Source organism: Leiobunum rupestre, chromosome 5, assembly GCF_980474605.1.
Source record: "Leiobunum rupestre chromosome 5, qqLeiRupe1.1.hap1, whole genome shotgun sequence".
Taxonomy (NCBI): Eukaryota; Metazoa; Arthropoda; class Arachnida; order Opiliones; family Sclerosomatidae; genus Leiobunum; species Leiobunum rupestre.
Genome location: NC_143388.1, coordinates 23,987,211 through 24,007,622, shown reverse-complemented (window position 1 = coordinate 24,007,622; position 20,412 = coordinate 23,987,211). Strand labels below are relative to the sequence as shown.

General features: G+C 39.7%; 1 protein-coding gene across 1 annotated transcript; it reads left to right on the top strand.

Annotated features, from left to right (window-relative positions):
• The first annotated feature begins 201 nt into the window (after positions 1-201).
• Positions 202-20,200, top strand: LOC149943877 (lewis-type alpha-(1,3)-fucosyltransferase-like). Its single transcript, XM_090175986.1, has 5 exons — positions 202-506; positions 10,237-10,447; positions 12,531-12,784; positions 13,895-14,045; positions 19,593-20,200. The coding sequence occupies exons 1-5, from the start codon at positions 299-301 to the stop codon at positions 19,951-19,953; spliced, it is 1,185 nt and encodes a 394-aa protein (XP_090032112.1). The 5' UTR covers positions 202-298; the 3' UTR covers positions 19,954-20,200.
• Positions 20,201-20,412: the final 212 nt, after the last annotated feature.

Sequence of the window (20,412 nt, the reverse complement as noted above, 5' to 3'; positions counted from 1 at the left end):
ATGGCTCGGTTCGCATGGAAATTTGGAATTCGTAAAATTTGCGCGCAATATTTAGGTTAGTTAACTTATTAACAAGAAGAGCTTTCTACCATATATTTCTATCGCTGATTGCGGAGTTTGTAGTGCCGGATTCAAAGTTCAGTTAACGTTTTTTACCTTATCTTGTTATCATTTCGAATCAAGAATAGCGAGCTATCTGAATTATCGTTACTAAAGGCACGTACGGTGAGAACGTCGCCGTTGTGTTTGGAGATACTTCTCAAGCTACTCACGCGTCCTGGATTGTGGAGGTCTTAGCATGAACACCTTCACGATACGGGCTGTCATTCCTGTCCTATGTTTGTCCGTGTTGGTACTGTTCCTCTTGACCTCTGTGGTAATACACGATCGTAAGACGTGGCCCGATGATCCGCGAAACCTTCTGTTTCATTACCGCCATCGTGGAGTGTCTCAAGTTAACGCTAGTCACGGTTCTGAACCAACACTGCCACAGAGCTTCAATGCAGGTAATTTTTCCACAAAACCATTTTAATTTTAATATGATTTGTTTCATTTCAATTTGTTGCGGTACCGTACAATCGAAAACTGGGTTATTCTTATCATAAGTTTATAATTATATTTCTCGTAAGTGGGCCAGTCGCTTTTGGGTCCTGGTCGAAATATCGACTCTAAAAGTCCTAAACGTTTTTGCAACAGTGACATAATTATGTAAGTAAGTACGTTTTCGGTCGCTTTAAAGTCGGTATGGCGACCTAACATTTTATAATAATTGAAATACGGAAAATTTCGTGTACCAGAAGTATATAATCTCTTAACGGATAAGTATCCATCTAGGCCATGAAACATAATCTTTACACTCTCTGCATGTACCTTTGCAGGCCCGAAGTACATTTCAAATAATAAATGCGAATTTTCTTAATAACAGCGTGTATTCTTTGTCTAACGCTGCCAAATGTAAAAATTACACTTTTATTTATTTATAAATCCTATTTGTTCGAAAATCCGTATTTTTCCCCTCACTAAATTTTTCTTTCAAAAATATTTTAAAAAATCAGTGAAAGGCTTCGAAGGTTCATTATTTCCAGCAAATAACATCAATACTATTTTAATAAGAGAGATTTTATAGACTTCTGGTTAAAGTAATATTACAAACCACTATTACACAATAAAAAGTTTTATCTACAACCACTACAAACAAACATACTAGCGTTAGTTTGTTTGACAACTCATATTACTACATGTATATTCAATGGATTATATGCAAAATAAATGTAGAAAATTTTAGTGAAAATGTTTTCAATATTGGTAACTTTTTGAAAGGGCTAAGAGTTCCATTTTCGTAACCCAAAACGAAAACTGATCATAATTTCTCACTTAGCGTATAATAAATGGTACGTTTAACAGCCTTCTGATTTTGAACGATAATAGGTGGTTTTTTTTCCGCCTGTTCCCAGTTCTGGGTTTTTGAGCAGGTTAAAAAGTGTAGCCTTATGACGTAATTTTACTCCAATTCTATCTTGACGAAAAAAACGAGTGGGAGTAAGAAGGGAGTAGTTAAAGGTTAATGGTTATTTATTTGCCGTAGCAACCGTAGTTTGGTTTTAAGATGGCAACTGGTGGTGAGGTCATCAATATATGACCCATTTTTCTTATTTATTTAATAATAATAATCAGCTAGGCTAATACCCTTAGGCCTAAGTCATCAAGCGACTATTAAAATCATTAAATAGCATTTAGCAATTGGATTTTCGTTATTTAAAGCTTGTCACATGTCAGGGGCGTAGGAACGTTCTAGAAGTTGGAGGGGGCAAAGAGGAACAAAAAGGGGTCTGGAGAATGGTTTTGAATTTTTAATGGAGTGTAGCTTCTCCGAATGCATGCGTACTTTTTACTACTATGTAAATTGGCGGGAAAAGACTGAAATTTAAACACAGTTGAGGTTCTATAAACTGTATATGCTTTTAATATGATAATTTGAGCCTTGCGAAGATTTCAACTGACCAAAGGTTGGATGGGGCAATAACATTAGTTGCCCCTCCCAGCAAAATTCTAGGGAGGGGAATTGCCCCCCCCCTGCCCCTCCCGGTTCCTACGCCCCTGTCACATGTGAAAATGTTCAAAACCCGTCATGTTTTCGTGAAACGAAATTTAAGCAGACGAATTTTCTATATAAGCTAGATTACTCCCTCTACACCTCCTTTCGAGGAGGAGTAAAAAATGTAACCTTAGAGCTCTGGAACAAGCGAACAAAATTCGGGACAGGGTAAATCTTACCCCGAGAACATGCGAAAAAAACGTTTTAGGGTAAAAAGTTAACACTTTTTGTCCTCGGACATGAGAAAAAACAACACTTATTGGGTATCAGAAAAACCGTAACAGTTGTTGAACGATAGGTATCGAAAGGTCTTAAGGTCATCAAAGTAATTTGTTCGACGAGCACGTTCGACTGATGATTTTAATAAACGTATGGTTGTTCAACACGCACGTATTTTGTAAGCCGCCATTTTGACTGATTAAATAAAAACAGGTAAAACGGCGCATTTAAAATGTTAATCTAATTAATGAAATAATTTTTTTTTTACTTCCTTACATGAAAATTTCATGCCTATATATTAAAAACCAGCGAATAACATCAGCATTATAGAGATATGTGTACTTCTGGTTGTACGAATTAAATTAGGAGTGTAATCGAACAACGTTATGTCGTAGAATAAGACAAATAGTTTTTAATAGTCGGAAATAATAGTTTTCTTTTCGACTAAAATAAAACCACTTGTCCACTTTATGGTATAATATCAAGAATATATTTATTTATACATGGGGAGAAGGACTTTGTTGAGAAAACCCGTGGGCACCTTAGTCTAGTTCCCAACACACACCCATCACGAGAGGGGAAAGGGAAAATGTCACTAACGTGCGCTTCAATCGTGTCAGTTTTAAGGATCCAACGAGAAACCTGGCTAGTTGGATGGCCTTTAGGGGGAAGGAGCCGAAGGGAAAAATTGTGATAAATCACTGACAATCACCCCCCTGTGGCGAAGCCAGGAATTCGTCAAGGGGGGTCAAAGTGCGTTAATGTTAAGAGGGGGTCTAGAAGGGGGTGGAAATTTAGTACAGTCAAAGGTAGGCCCAAGGGAGGGGTCTGGACCCGGAACCCCCCCCCCCCCCACCCCTTGTCTACGCCACATTCACCGAAAATTTGTGAGAAATAACAGAAAAAGTGTGACAAATCACTGTCAATCGCAGAACATCTTACGGAAATCAGTAATCAGTTGTACCATGGACACTGTATCTCTAACCGGACGGGAAAAGCAGCCTAAAAGAGGTCCCCCTCACTGTCCGTTTGCGTCCTACTTCGTATTAGCGGAAATAGTCGGCCGTATCGATTCGCAGGGCCGTCAAGGTCATTCGAAAGAATGTAGACCCCCATTTCAAACGGAACGTTTTGTCGACCACGTGACGAATTATATGGCCTTGACAGCACCTAACTTTCAAAATTCTTGAACCTCCCCCCCTTTACAGAGAGACGGTGGCGGCGGCAGGTGATTTTGTATGGCGGAACCTACAGCTTTTCCCGTCCGGTTAGAGATACAGTGTCCATGGTTGGAGCAAAGAGTATAAAAACTACGTAACCTAGAGATATAATGACGGCCGAAAGCAGTAAAGGAAGTTGTAGCAACCGGGGGGAAGGCACTCAGTGAATTTGCACTTCAAATTTCGGTACCGCAGCGCCACTACGGCAGTTTTAAGTGGCAATCATTTTGATTTAGTTCAACATTCTTGAAAATTCCTTAAGGACTTGGCTACCTTTAGGACTTGGCAAGGTTAGAAAACAAACGCCTTATTCTTCAATTTTTGAAAATAAACACCGAAACAACGAATCCACAAATTCTAACTAAAAAAATCACGAAACAGTAACCAATTACTGTCACTTTTTTGAATTGACAGATATTAGACAATTAAATATCCAAAATGCCAAATTTAGCACCTCCGCAACACCGTAACTGCCATTTTTCTCCGGTATTATTATTTATTGTACTAAAAACTGCCGTAGTGGCGCTGCGGTACCGAAATTTGAAGTGCAAATTCACTGAGTGCCTTCCCCCCGGTTGCTACAACTTCCTTTACTGCTTTCGACCGTCATTATATCTCTAGGTTACGTAGTTTTTATACTCTTTGGTTGGAGCGAAACTAAAAATCGTCTCAACATAGTAATTCTTGATTCGGGAGTAGTTGTAGCAAAAGTGGATATTAAAAGTATACTTCGTCACCCTTTCCTTGCTCCATGTAACCTGAGAGATCCCTTCTCAGGGCCAAATTGCTTCCATCCCCCTTTGCGTAAGGTTACTATTGACGGTCATCGCGCAGGAACATGCGAAAATAGGCTTTAAAATATAGAGCCGATAGATTTTTCTTCCTAGGAGAATTAAAGAAAAACTGAATCGCCTTTAAATTTAAATTCGTATTGAATCGGAGTTAGTATATAAATTTAATCTTTAGGGAATAATTTTTTTTTTATTTACAATTTTCTTTTAAAAAACTATTCGCCGATATTGGTCACGTGTTTTAAGTTTCAAAAATAATTTCTTTGTCGGTTACTGTAGGTAGGATTTCAATTCGCGAAATTAATTTATATTAATAAAATGCCGCGGAAGAAAAGTTCGGATTGCAAAAAACAGCTAACTCAATGTAGTTTTTAAAGATTTTCGTGATGTATTACTACAAACTTTTGAAACTAGGGCAGTCATAACTCATAACGTCAAATAGCAAAGGCTTAGATAAAGTTAGTGAAACTGAGATATTGCAAAGAATCTACGCTGAGACCGCTAGTGTCGGATCGTACTATTTTGAAAAAAAAACATATGACGTGAGAAAGCTAAAGCCTGATTGGTTAGTTCCAATAGGGAGAAAGGGGAGGACTCAGATTACAAGAGGTGTACGGCCAAAGGCTGGATTCGAATATCAAAGTATACTTTTTGTTTTAATCAGTGGCGTAGTGAGGTTATTTGGCACCCAGGGCCAAACTCCAAAATTTGCGCCCCCTCCCCTACGCCGGCCCCAATTTCCGCCATAAAATTACTTGTTTTTAAACGAAACCTAATCATTATTAATAACAAAATAAATATTGATATATTAACAATTTAATTTATATATTAAAAAATTTCCAGTTTCCAATATCCGCTTTATTACTTTATCCGCCTTTTTGGCGCCCCCCTGACCGTCGGCGCCAGGGGCGTATGCCCCCCTGCCCCCCTAACTACGCCTCTGGTTTTAATATCCACTTTTGGTAGTAGTAGCTGTAGTAATAGTAACCGTAAAACGATTTGACGCCAAGCCGAGATGCCAGTCGGAGAGTGGGGGCTGAAAACTAAGTATTCGCGTGTTTATTTTTACAGCTGCCAGGGAATTAATGACTGACTCTCGCTTTGACAGGTCTGTCAAAGCGAGAGTCAGTCTCTGGCTGCTGACGTTATTCGCTGATTTTTCATGCAAGGAAGAAAAGTGAAAAAAATTATTTCATTAAATTAGATTAACATTTTAAACGCGCCGTTGCCGCTCCGCGCCCCCTAAACGCGCCGTTGCCTAGACTTTCAACCGAATATTTTATATAGTTTTTAAAATGTTTTCGGGGGTGCCTGAATAGACTCGAAAATTAAATAGTATTTCGAGAATATTCAGATTAGAGACAAATAATTTTCGAGTTTAGTAAACTAAATTTTTATAAATTTCGATCTTATTCAGTTATACTTAGGTAAATTTCTGTAGTAAGAGATATAAACACTTCTAGTGTAGCTTTAAAGGGAATATAACCTACAAAACAATCTTTATGGAAGATCCTTCCCCTGTGCAGTGGCGCCAAACATTTTAAAGCCAAAGGCAAGAGCGGCCAGAGCTGCAAACGTTGGTGTTCCACACCAAATACCCGAGGTTATATTCCCTTTAATTGTAGACGAATTCCAAAATCTAAAATTTATAATTAATTGTAAATGTTTGGTAGATTTTATAACCTAAATACATTTTTAGGTAAAGTACCGTTCAGACCATGCAATTTTCTTGGTGCCAAATTAGTTGTTCGTATCCCATTCGATTAGGTGACCAAGTTGATATACAGGGTCTTTTTTTTTCAAAAACTATTTATAGTACCGATTTCAAATTTGGAAGGTCCATTCTCTATACCGGGGGACATCAGTTTGAAAAATTTGAGCGTTTTCGGTAATGTTTTTCACCAATTTTGAAAAATTATTTTTTCGACCACTAGGTGCGAGATAAAAAATTTCTATTATAAAGTTGTAGGCCGTCATCGAAAACCCTTAAAAATTGTTCACTCGACGAAAAACAACTTATTTATCAGTGAAAATTCGAGCTTGAAAAATTTACAAGTTGGTGAAGCCAAATTACGATTGTTTGAAACGATAATTGAAAAGGGAACAAGTCTAATACAAACGTAGTAGAGTTTTCACACTTGAAAAAATGTACACGTTTGGTTTTTAAATGCAGATATTTTATTCACATAAATTTTTACAAAACATTTTCAATAATATCACCATTGGCTGCAACACAGGTTTGTGCGCGGACAATTAAGTTCTCAAACGCTTTCTCTACCATTTCTGGTGTGACGTCTCGGCAAGCACTGATTATTCGTCTAATGAGTTCCTCCCTAGTTTCAATGGGCGTGGCGTATACCTTTGCTTTAACGAATCCCCAGAGAAAATAATCCAGCGGTGTTAGGTCAGGTGACCTTGCTGGCCAATGCACTGGACCATTTCTCCCTATCCACCTTTCAGGAAACTCGTTGTTGAGGTGCTCAGTTACTTGCCGGGAAAAATGCGGAGGGGCGCCATCTTGCTGAAACCACAACTGACGTCTTTCAGCCAATGGAAGGTCGTCGATTGCGTCACTCAGTTCGTTCTGTAGAAAATGTAAATACCTTTGGCCGTTGAGGTTCGTCGGCAGGAAAAAGGGACCAATCAAACGGTTTCCAACAAGTCCAACCCAAACATTGACCCGTTCAAATTGAACCTGGTGATGATATTCAAAACCCCAATGTGGGTTGATGTCAGACCAAAGATGGCTGTTTTGATGATTAAAGGGCCCATCTCTAGAAAATGACGCTTCGTCGGAGAACAAAACATGGCGCAAAAATTGTCTATCTTCTTGGACAGCATTTAGTAACCAGTTGCTAAATTCATAACGTCTTTGATGGTCTCCGTCAATTAGTCCTTGGTGGAGCGTAGCTCTGTATGGATGGGTGATAGCGATTCTTACGAAGAATTTTCCACACACGATTTGCAGAACAACCCAAATCAGCAGCGGCGTTAGCGCAACTGTGACGAGGATATGCCACAAAGTACGCGAGTACATTGTTCTCGAAGTCTAAATCCGGTTGACCCAATCCGCGAAACCTAGGTTGCAAGTGTCCAAATTGATTGAAATCGTGAATTGCTCGTCTTACTGTATTTACAGATGGTGCTCCATTTGGATGTCTTTCTGCGAAGATTTCAGTCACTCTTCTAAGGTTTTGCGCTGCTTCTCCATAGTAAATGGCAACTATCTCGGTACGCTCAGCTACTGAATAACGAGGCATTGTTCGAAATATTATCAAACACTGATAATAATCTCCCAAAGTTTTCCTTTAAATACCCAATGCATGTTTAGGATTGACCTATAGCCTCGTGTTTTTTAAATCCGGTCGTTTTTTAACCAAAGTTTCAACTGGATTAGGTAATTCGGTTTCAATTATCGTTTCAAACAATCGTAATTTGGCTTCACCAACTTGTAAATTTTTCAAGCTCGAATTTTCACTGATAAATAAGTTGTTTTTCGTCGAGTGAACAATTTTTAAGGGTTTTCGATGACGGCCTACAACTTTATAATAGAAATTTTTTATCTCGCACCTAGTGGTCGAAAAATAATTTTTCAAAATTGGTGAAAAACATTACCGAAAACGCTCAAATTTCTCAAACTGATGTCCCCCGGTATAGAGAATTGACCTTCCAAATTTGAAATCGGTACTATAAATAGTTTTTGAAAAAAAACACTTTTCCGAGCAAAAAAAAAAGACCCTGTATATATCAAATTGGTCACCTAATCGAAAAATGTCGTGTGTTGGTCCACCAAAAAGTGTAGCAACCTTTGCCGTTCACACTGCTTAATTTACTGTCAATTTGGTGGACAAATTAATTGACCTTTAAAAGTTGTATAGTTTGCCGGCCCTTTACGTAATCACATAAGTGGATCATTATCTCTAAGTAGACAAAACGCTATGCTACCTATGACTAGAGTCTTTGTCGGGGTCGGTCTGGCAGCCCTTTACAACCGCCCTATACTGTGTATCAACTCAACTTCACTATGAATTGATAAGGCCGAATGTAACGTTTCTTAGATCTCTTATGGTACGTTTCACGTCTGGAACGTGTCTCGAGGGCCCGAGAGAGAGAAATTTTGGGGGTTGGCTCATCGAATTTCTCCCCCAAAATACCTGTACCATATTTGTTCAAGGTCAGTTTGAGATCCAAGGGTAGAGTTTTGTTCAATAAACGCCCCTAACCCCTTTAGTTGCCGTCTTGACCACTCACAAGGAGACGACCCGAGGTGATAATCACCGATTTGGTTCAAACTCGGGTATAGTGTACACCTCCATGTACCTTGAAAAACCTGCAAGGGAAAAGTTGCGACGGGCTTTCGTTTTGCCATGGCAACCGAAAACATTTTTGACAACACGATTTGGAATTATTTCCATTGAAAATAACATGGGAATCTGAAGTATTTTAAGGGTCCCCCCTGTGAAACCTTTTAAAAAATGAAAAATTTTGAAAATTTCAAAACCGTTAAAAATACATTTAAATTGATTTTACAATTTAAATTTAATAAAGTTTAAATGCAATTTGGTCAATTAAAATCCTTCAGATTCCCATGTTATTTTCAATGGAAATAATTCCAAATTATGTTGTCAAAAATGTTTTCGGTTGCCATGGCAAAACGAAAGCCCGTCGCAACTTTTCCCTTGCAGGTTTTTCAAGTTATATGGAGGTGTACATTATACCCGACTTTGATCAAAATCGGTGATTATCACTTCGGGTCGTCTCCTTGTCAGTGGCGCCTCCGCCGAAATATTTAAAAAAAAATTCTCTTTGGGGTTTGCTCTCTATACAAGCTCTGACGTCACGAAACCCAGACTAATAGCGTTTTCCATTGGGAACCTCCGAGCACTCCCGGAGTGCTCCAAAATCGAAATCGTATTCCATTGGAAAAAAGGGGCAACTCCGAGAGGGAGGATCGTCTTCCATTGACCAAGGTACTCCCTCCCGGAGTGCTCCCAGCTGCCCCAACTCAAGAGTCGGAGGGAAACAAAAGAGTGCTCCGAAAACATTTCGTATTTCATTGGGAGCTACCATCGAATCGCTCTCACGAGATGTCGAAAAACGCTATTCTATAAAATATTTGTCGAAAAATGCTACTCGAATTCGATGGACTTCTCGAAGTCGATTTCGTCGTGTCCGTAGCTTACGAGATCGCTTTCGACAGAGGTTTCAACCAATCATCGAGCTAGTAGTTCTTTTTAACTACCCCCCCCCCCTTCTCCCGTGTTGCCAAAAAGCTACCACTACCCAAACCTTGCCATGGATAAACAGTTAATCGTAATTTTTATGGTTAATCAAAACTTTAGCGGTTAATTTAGCTGTTTCACCGAGCTCTATTTGGACTTTAAATATATACTGCAGTATTACAATGAAAATAAATATCCTTTCTCTAAACATGGGCGTTTGTAATCAGCTGTTTTTGTGATGGTGTATTCTTATTGGTCGGAAAATAGAGAGCCTATGCGCGATTACAACCGGAAATATGTAGAACCCACGTGGTCTACTCGCTTGTCGAGAGTCGAGATGTATCACTTCGAAGTCGATTTCGATGAAGTATAGAATAGCGTTTATCGAGAAATGACTTCTCGATCGAAGTGATCGCCTTCGAGATCGACTTCGAGTCGACATCGAGAGTGAGATCGAGATAAATTAGAGAATAGCCTCCCTGGGCGAATCCTCAGAGCGCCTCCTACAGAGAGCAGTGACGTCATTCAACAAATCCGGATCACACTCGGAGGTTCCCAATGGAAAACGCTATAAGATACCCGACCCAGACCCGGGATTCGTATACTATAATACTTAGAGAGAATGATATGGTAATAATCATAATTGTAACACTTTTGTGTAAATTAAAATAAATTTACCTCCATTTCAGTAACGAGAGTGAACGCATCTGAAAGTAAGAATCACATCCTGCTTTGGACGGAATTTTTCGGGGAAAGGAATTTCCTGCCTAGTTTCGCTGGCCAGGAGTACCACGATTGTCCTTTCCAAAACTGCGAGATTACGTCCGATAAAAGTATGCTTAAGAAAAGCGGTTTCGTCCTGTTCCATTGGTCCGACATCGTTGACATTCCGGAGTATAGGTGAAAGCTCATTCTAGTAGTTTACTAAAACCAGAAGTCTGTAAAGCTACGTTCACGCTTACCCCTAAATTCGCTTCGTTTAGATAACTGGTTTTTAAAACCAAGGCGAGAAATCGCTTCGTGTTGGTTCGGGAAGCAACTCGTCCAAGTCAGTTCGCTTAGAATCGCTTTCAAAACGACAAGGCGGGGAAGTAAAATTGCTCGTATTTTCCAAAATAATGGGGATAAAATTCTAAACAATGTCAAATAATATTACTATATGTATAGTAAACATGATTAACTAATTGTTTTGGGATACATTTTAGTATTTTCAAAATTCTAGTCATAATTTGAAATGGCGTTAAGCCTTGGCTATAAGCGAACCGGGCTGAAGCGATTTCGCACGTGTGAACCAAGAATTATCGTAGGCGGTCAAAACTGGCATTCAAACCGACCTAAACTGGGTTTTAGGCTCTAGTGTGAACGTAGCTTAATTGTCCCCTTCGGTGGAAGTATGAATTCCAATCAAATAACAACTAAAGTATGGCTCAGACTATGCAATTTTATTTATGCCAAATCCGTTGTTCACACCTTTCCACTAAACATTGTGTTTGTATTCAATTTTGGTTTGTCGCAATAGTACAACAATTGGGGTCGTCCAATTAAATTATTCCTAGAAAAATTCAATAAAAAACACGTAATTATTGCGTAAGTAAAGCCCAGTTCACACTATACAATTAAATGATACCCTTAATTGTATCCCACTAATTTTAAGCAAGAAAATTGTATAGTGTGAACAGAAAAATTGTAACAATAACTCCCACGTTTTCTGTTCACACTATACAATTTTCTTGCTTACAATTAGTTGGATACCTTTAAATGTATAGTGTGAACTGGGCTTTAAAGTTTTTATTTATAATAACAACCACTTATGATAATAAATAAAAACTTTTACTTACCCAAAAATTACTGGTTTTTTATTGAATTTTTCAATCATACGAGCGTAAGGCGTTTTAATTACCTTTAATTATATTGTTTCCTGTATGAAACTTATGGTCTGCTATTTCAATAATTCCAATATTAAAGGGCCACAACGGCGTTTGAAAAATTCAACCCGAATTTAGCACATGGTACGAGCAATAATATTCTGGAAACTAGCGCGTGAAACAGGTCAAATTCAAATAGTCAGCGGACGACGTCTCAAAGTCTTAAAATTTCCCGCGTCAGTGACGTCACGAAATAGCTTTATTTTTACGGTCAAATTAAAAAGTCATAAGAACGTTTTTTCTTAAAGGAGTTAAATAATCTTATCAAAATATAAGTAAAAGATTAAAAAATTATATTAAAATGCAAATATCATTATTTCTAAAGTCAAATTTACGAATAACGACGAGGAAAAACTAATAGCGTCTGCTTTAGCCGCAACCTATCTAGGTTTCAATGGCGAACCAAAGGGGGCGTAGCGATAGTTTTCGGTCGCGAATAGTCTCGCTAAGAAGGTCTTTCATACTTCCTATACAAAGCGGGTTCTTATAGACTTCTAGAAATAATGTAGTTTTTAATGTGTCCATGAAGCACGTGACGTACTCCGCCTAACGATGCAAAAAGAAAAATTACATTTCATTTAAATTAATTAATTAAATTGCATTTTGGGGATGGTCTGGGATCAGATTGATATCTTATTTTCGGTTACGGAATGGTTGGAAAAGGTAATTTTGAGATCGGGAATGGATTTTCATGCTGATCGTGTTACTTGAAGCAGAAATCGGAATGGTAGGGAATGAGAAGATGTATGTTAAATAATTTTTTTTAAATTATTCGCTTTCCAATTTTGAATAATTACACAGTTTTACACTACTCCATAAACTATTAGTAATGTAGGTTATGGTGTATTTGGAACATTTATTATGTAGTCTGCTACATAAATTCGCGTTGTTTGATTTAATTTAATTGAAACTAAGCACTTAATTTAATTCCGAAATGTGTTTTGAAAAATCAGTGAATATTTCAAGCAATAACATTAGCAGTACAAAGATGTGGATCCTTATCTAGTAAAAGAGAAGTTATATTCTCTTGCAAAAACTAATTGTCCACATCCGTGTAGAGATCCAGATCAGTATTGGGGCCTTTTCGTCTTGGAATCACCCAAGCACACTCCGGACTTCGCCAAGTACAATGGCGTCATGAACATGACGGCCACCTACCGGATGGACTCCGATGTCTTCACGCCTTACATCAATATCCGGCCCAAGACGGCCCAGGAAATCGCCGACTACAGAACCAAGGACGTCTACGCCAACAAGACCAAGGCGGTGGCTTGGTTTGTCAGTAATTGTCAAACTCACAGTAACAGGGAAGGTAATTGGTGTTCGTTTAAAGAGGTCACGCCGACGTTTCAATTTTATACCAGTTTCCCGCGCGAGCTCCGGAAAAATGCCGCGACATGAGTGACCGGATTTACTCTTATTTTTAGCTATAATTTTCAAACGCCATTGTGGCCCTTTGTTTGGTAATTAGCAGAGCTCCCAGCTAAATAATAATTAGCTAGGCTAATACCCTTGGCACAACCTTAGGTCCAAGTCATTTAGCGACTTTTAATGCCATTATTCAGGTGGCCGGGTTACAAGGCGTAGGAGGGTGGTTTCAAGTCCTTCGTGCCACATTTCCTTACACTCACTGTCGTCTAGGAGCAACAAACAAGAACGCAGCTAGCCTTTAAACACGCTAACGCAGAGTTGTGTACAAATTTCATTGGACGAGCCTTTATGTTGCACGTTTTACGGAAAGGGGGAAGACAATTTACGAATTTTTCCCTTCCGACGGCAGCAGGCGCTAAAGCGTCTAACCAATGAAAAATGTACGCAAGAAAATCCACGACTTTTGACGGGTTGCGGTCTCCTTGTGTGGGGTGCTGTGTTTGTGGGCCTAGCTGTCGTTGACCTCAGCAAGCTCTTGTGGAAAGGAGAATCCAAAAAACTCTGAGTAAAGAGTAAACTCAACGCGGCAAGAGTTGTTTCGAGTTGTCAAACAGTGCCAAAAGCTGGGATCGAACCCTTGTCCCCTAGCTGCGAGGCTAAACATTCCGTCACCCTCTATAATTAGGAAAAAGCCCTTTAAAATCCTACAATTCCTTTCTTATCCTATGTTTTTAGATGTATATAAAGTCCAACTTACAAGGGGAGTACCCGAGGTGTTTATTGCCGATTTTGTTCAAAGTCGGGCGTGATGTAGACCTATATGAGATATGAAATTTCCCAAAAGGAGACGTTGCACTACACATTCGATTTGCCATGGCAACCGGAAATGTTTTGGAGTGTAGGGGAGCGTTAAATTCCATATTCAAACTGCACCCTCCTTAATCGAAAACGTTCCTACGCGCCTGATTCTATAATTTGTAGATTATTGTCTGGGAGGCTAGTAATGGTAGTTGAAGTCGTGAAAGGTGATATTTCTGTCTGAATGTCTTAGGATACGTGAAAGAGCTCATGAAGTACATCGACGTGCATGTCTTCGGCGTCTGCGGAAATTACACTTGCCACCCCAAGATGTCCTTCGACTGCTACAACAATATTGCTAAAGACTATTATTTCTATTTGTCCTTCGAGAACTCCATATGCAAGTATAACAAGAATCTAAATTAATTTTCCGGGTATGAATAGTATAGCGGTCCCGGTTATCCCGAACATTTTACAGACGTATGTAGAAATTATATGATCATAGCCCTTTCTATAAAATAACATTGGCGTTCTTGTTTAGATGTATCGGGCGCGTCACTCGTGACGTAGAAGTGACGTTTCACTATGATAGCCAATAGACGCTAGCATAAACTCTGTCTTATTCAACTTGTTAAAAAGTTCCACGCGCGTCTTGATATTTCGCGTAAATGGGCTCGAGCGATTTCGCGCGTGCTCCCTGATACAAAACAAATGCAGGAGCCTTTTACGCTAAAATATTAAAGAGCGCGTGGAACATTTTAACACGTTGAACAAGACACGAATTAAAATTCGACGAGTCGCCCTTTTTATAAAGATCTAACCTTCAAAACTGAACTGAATTCCTACGTTTCCCGTGACGAAATGATACATTAAAACAAGTTCGGCAAGCGTAATGACTTTATAGAAAGGCTAGTTCGAAAATACGGTAAGTGGCGCCGCATCCTATGTGGAGATTTAAAGGGTCTCGAAATATCCTAAAGGGGGGCTCGAAATATCCTAAAGGGGGGCTCGAAATATCCTAAAGGGGGGCTCGAAATATCCTAAAGGGGGGCTCGAAATATCCTAAAGGGGGGCTCGAAATATCCTAAAGGGGGGCTCGAAATATCCGAAAGGGGGGCTCGAAATATCCGAAAGGGGGTCTCGAAATATCCTAAAGGGGGTCTCGAAATATCCTAAAAGGGGTCTGGAAGTATCCTAAAAAGGGGTCTGGAAGTATCCTAAAAAGGGGTCTGGAAATATCCTAAAAAGGGGTCTGGAAATATCCTAAAAAGGGGTCTGGAAATATCCTAAAAAGGGGTCTGGAAGTGTCCTAAAAAGGGGTCTGGAAGTGTCCTAAAAAGGGGTCTGGAAGTGTCCTAAAAAGGGGTCTGGAAGTGTCCTAAAAAGGGGTCTGGAAGTGTCCTAAAAAGGGGTCTGGAAGTGTCCTAAAAAGGGGTCTGGAAGTGTCCTAAAAAGGGGTCTGGAAGTGTCCTAAAAAGGGGTCTGGAAGTGTCCTAAAAAGGGGTCTGGAAGTGTCCTAAAAAGGGGTCTGGAAGTGTCCTAAAAAGGGGTCTGGAAGTGTCCTAAAAAGGGGTCTGGAAGTGTCCTAAAAAGGGGTCTGGAAGTGTCCTAAAAAGGGGTCTGGAAGTGTCCTAAAAAGGGGTCTGGAAGTGTCCTAAAAAGGGGTCTGGAAGTGTCCTAAAAAGGGGTCTGGAAGTGTCCTAAAAAGGGGTCTGGAAGTGTCCTAAAAAGGGGTCTGGAAGTGTCCTAAAAAGGGGTCTGGAAGTGTCCTAAAAAGGGGGTCTGGAAGTGTCCTAAAAAGGGGTCTGGAAGTGTCCTAAAAAGGGGGTCTGGAAGTGTCCTAAAAAGGGGTCTGGAAGTGTCCTAAAAAGGGGTCTGGAAGTGTCCTAAAAAGGGGTCTGGAAGTGTCCTAAAAAGGGGTCTGGAAGTGTCCTAAAAAGGGGTCTGGAAGTGTCCTAAAAAGGGGTCTGGAAGTGTCCTAAAAAGGGGTCTGGAAGTGTCCTAAAAAGGGGTCTGGAAGTGTCCTAAAAAGGGGTCTGGAAGTGTCCTAAAAAGGGGTCTGGAAGTGTCCTAAAAAGGGGTCTGGAAGTGTCCTAAAAAGGGGTCTGGAAGTGTCCTAAAAAGGGGTCTGGAAGTGTCCTAAAAAGGGGTCTGGAAGTGTCCTAAAAAGGGGTCTGGAAGTGTCCTAAAAAGGGGTCTGGAAGTGTCCTAAAAAGGGGTCTGGAAGTGTCCTAAAAAGGGGTCTGGAAGTATCCTAAAAAGGGGTCTGGAAGTATCCTAAAAAGGGGTCTGGAAATGTCTTGAAAGGGGTCTGGAAATGTCTTGAAAGGGGTCTGGAAATGTCTTGAAAGGGGTCTCGAAATGTCTTGAAAGGGGTCTCGAAATGTCTTGAAAGGGGTCTCGAAATGTCTTGAAAGGGGTCTCGAAATGTCTTGAAAGGGGTCTCGAAATGTCTTGAAAGGGGTCTCGAAATGTCTTGAAAGGGGTCTCGAAATGTCTTGAAAGGGGTCTCGAAATGTCTTGAAAGGGGTCTCGAAATGTCTTGAAAGGGGTCTAAGAATGCTCTCAAAATGGCCTTTTAATTTTAAAAGTGGGGAGGACTTCTATTTTTCTAAACTATGCGGCGCCACTGAATACTGAATTAACGCGAAACGCCATAATGCAGGCTATAATGAAGATCTACACTATTCATAATAAAAACTTTCGCGGCCTCGTCTTAGACCAACAAATAAGGGACGGAACACTCAATAGAGCGGTTAAGCAGGATGCTCTAGACCCGAACCGAATTTACAGAAGGTGGGGCCTTGAGCAGATTTTGGTGGGAGCCTATTTAAAGTGTTGGTTGCACGAAACATCGATAGTAATAAAAACGAATGAATGCGGGCTTGTTTTGAAGCCCAGGACGTTCTCTTTCCAAAAATGTCATTGTCGAAACAAATTTCCAAGCCTAAGTGTATTAACTTTGAGTCCGAAACTGACCTTTTTCGCTCCCCAAAATCCTGAAATTTTCGGCGAATTTTTCTCCTCCGTAGCACGAGCAATTTCGGGCAAATCAAAGCTGTAGTTTTATTCCTAAAATAGAAGGAACTGAAGTGGAGGGATTCTGTTTACTTGTAGAAGTTTTCAAACCAGAGGTTTTTAATCATAATATTAGGCTTATTATCGCTACCCGACAATTTTAAGAAGAATTTACAAGGAACCTTCGGTTTCATATCGTTTTTCTACTACGTAGGCTTGTGTATGCCTATTTCAATTACTACTGCGTAGGACTTTTTCTGTGTGTTAAACGCTCGGTGTTAAATCAACCTGCTTTTAATCCCAGATGTAAAGAAATGTAAAGAAATGTATTACAGACAATTAGCCAATGATACGCTTCGCATTTTCTGACGTCATGGGTGCCGAGAAGTCTGGAAATTCGTCGAAAAACTCGATTTCCACCATTTCGACTTCTTTTTATAATAACTCAAAGACCACTTAACCGATTTTGATGAAATTTTCTGTAATTGCTATAAAATGTTTGCTCTTTCTAATGAACCATTAGTTAGCCATAGCTAAAATTTCGTGCAACCAACACTTTAAGGAAAGCATAAAAACGCAAAACTCGCGTGTCCCGAAGCCGAGCTGATGTCACGAGAATAATGATTTTTCAAATAATAAAGCAACAAGCCTGATATTTTTTATCTTAAGCCGAATCAGTGGAAAATTCATTGATTTCAGTGGTTGGGGCCTTCTGTTGGTGGTGGCCCATAGGTCTGTGCCTAGTCCTTAATCCGGCACTGCTCTAGACGTTTGAACGACAACGTTTTAACTTTAATTTGAACACATTTTAGAAATATTTGGTAGACCCGGGTACATGCAGAAACAAAAAAGTGTTTAGTCAATACTAAAACGCGCCTTATATATGGCGGTGAGCATTGTCTAAAGACAAACATTTGCTTTCGTGTACCCTGCTTCACTTTAAATGCGTCTTCGTAGTTCGATTTCGCCTAAAATATACGAGGCTTACGAACATTTCAATTTAAACTAGTATTTACGATTCTTAAAACCGTACCGATAAGCACCGCGACTTTAAAGCCTTTAATTCAGGTGGCCGGATTACAATGCGTACGAGGGTACACACACTATTACTACATGATTCAACCAATTAATAATTTGTTTTTTAATTTAACGAGTTTAAAGTAAGAGATAAATTTCCAGTTAAACGATCATTCTTAAATATAACAGTTAGAGTCCTCGGTCAGAGTACTTAGATGGCACCACGTGCTTCATGGGGTATCGTGATTTACGTCTATACATCGACAAACTACTTTGGAGTTGGTAAAGCATCATCTAGTTTATTAATCGATTCGCAAAGAACCGACTGAAATCTATTTTGAAGAATACCTAGAAGATAAAAAATATTTAGTATTAGCAAGGATCCTATATGTTAGAATACCACTTATGGTTAGAAGGATATGATGCGAGGGACGAAAAATGGCAGCGCCGTCGGTGAGTCATGCGCGATAGAGAATCCGTCTTCAGATTCCGTCAAGGACAAAACATGGAGGAAGCACCGGCAAAATTGGTCCTTGAGGGAATAGAAACAAGACGTCCCACGTTTAGAGGCTCTCTTAATATCGACGGCGCTGCCGGCGTTTTGAAAACACGGGCTGGCCGGAGGGCTATATATCCTTCTAACCTATAGGATCCTTGGTATTAGTTAAACTATGGTTTAAAGTTAAGTATTAAGTAAATTGTAATTTTTCTGGGCTATTTTCCCATTTTAAAAATCCAAGCTCAGTTTCCATAGAGGCTGCGATCTTGTACCGAATTTTTAAATTCCAAAAATTAACCTGGGTGGTGCTGCGCGTTTTCATAAATTTTTGCGGCGACAGTATTAGAAACAAAATTTGTTGGCTTACATTACTAGTCTTGTAGTAGTTTGTCGATGGTCTATAACAGATAATTTAATTCCCCATTTTCTCGGCGACAGTCAAAAAACGGTCTCTGCGCATGCTCAAATATCAACCAATCCGATATGTCCCCCCTAGTTAGCCACGGTTAACAATTACACCCTCATTTATTTTAACGTACATTATTCCAACTAGTAGCAACAAACACAAGGAGAACGCAGCTAGCCTTTAAACACGCTAACACAGTGTTGTGTACAAATTTCATTGGACGAGCCTTTATGCTGAACGTTTACGGGTGGGGGGGGGGGAAGACAATCTCCGAATTTTCCCCTTCCGACAGCGTGATCTTACCATACGCGATACGCCAGGATAAGCATTCCAAGTAGAGGTATGGATTCTTGAAATTAGTTGGAGTAGACAAGCTGCCAACACGGACGTTGCTCTAAGCCCTGGGCACTCGCAAACATTTTTCTAAGAGGGGGAATTTTCATACATAGTCTAAGAGTGTAAAAATCTTGTTTTGTCCCAAAATACTCCTTAAAAGAGCCTCAAAATATACCATAAAATCCTTAAAATACCTGGGATATGGTTTCAAAATGGCATCAACGTCCTCAAAATGTCGTGGGTGCCAATGCCAATGTTCGAGACTCGAAAATCCTACACTTTCCGGCTAAAAACCGTCCAATAGCCATTCACGAAAACTCCTCGGAAAATAGGCACAAGGTTTTGAGACAAAGAAATAATTTTTGTTTTTATATGGATTTTACTTAAAAAATTGTTTTTTTTTTTATTGAATATTTTCGAGCTTTGCAGCTCAAAATGGCGAGGTTGTGGTTTGAATTTGGAAAAGTTCAATGGATCCTCGAAAATTCCTCAAAAAAATGTAAAGTCCCATGAAACCCATTGAATTTGTTAAAAAATCCCTTTATCCCATTTCTCAAAATCCCACGATGTGGGATTCAACCTACGATTTGGCAACACTGAATGAGTGTACCGTCCCTTATTTATTGGTCTAAAGACACGTCATCTAAGAATGTAAAGTATTTTATTTATTTCAAGGGATTACGTCACCGAAAAATACTTCCACATCCTCCAAACGGAACCGGGTTTGGTTCCGGTCGTCATGTCGGGCGCCGATTTTAGCCGGGTTGGCCCTCCAGGCGCCTACATTAACGCGTTAGACTACCCGTCGCCCAAAGACTTGGCGACTTACTTGAAGAAAGTGTCCGCGAATAGCACCCTGTACAACTCGTTCTTTGATTGGCGGAAACGGTTCACGACGGGGGGCCGCCATTGGACGTGCGACGTGTGTCGTCTGCTCAATCAACCAATCAAAGAGAAGAGAATCGTCTCGGACTTTCGTAAATGGTGGGTCGACGATTCCCAGTGCAAAAGTTGGAACAACGGATTATTCTCGTAGGATTGTATTTATAGACTATTTTCGCGATGTAACTAAATGGACGCCGCCATTGCCGCTCGCGCCGTATTTGATGAAGTTGTGTTATCGATAATGATAGCCTCCGAGGAGATATAAAACCGGCGATGGTGAAAATAGTCCGTAACTACCATTCCAGTTTGCCTAATTTTGTAACCTAAATATACTTATTTTAAATATATTTTATGTATACAATAGGTAATATTGTAAATAAATCGTCGTTTCGTTGTTACCTTCTTGTCCTCCGTCAACTGTCGGCTCTATCATTGCCAACTGCGTTATGATAACGCCTTTGTTTTTAGAGATGGCAATGATTATATCCGATTCCTTGAAGAAAACGACGCCTGGTGCCATCTATTAATGACAAAGGAAGTTAAAATTAAAAATAGCGAAACAATAACGTCGTCAGAGAACCATAGTTGAGTATTATAATTTGACAACTTA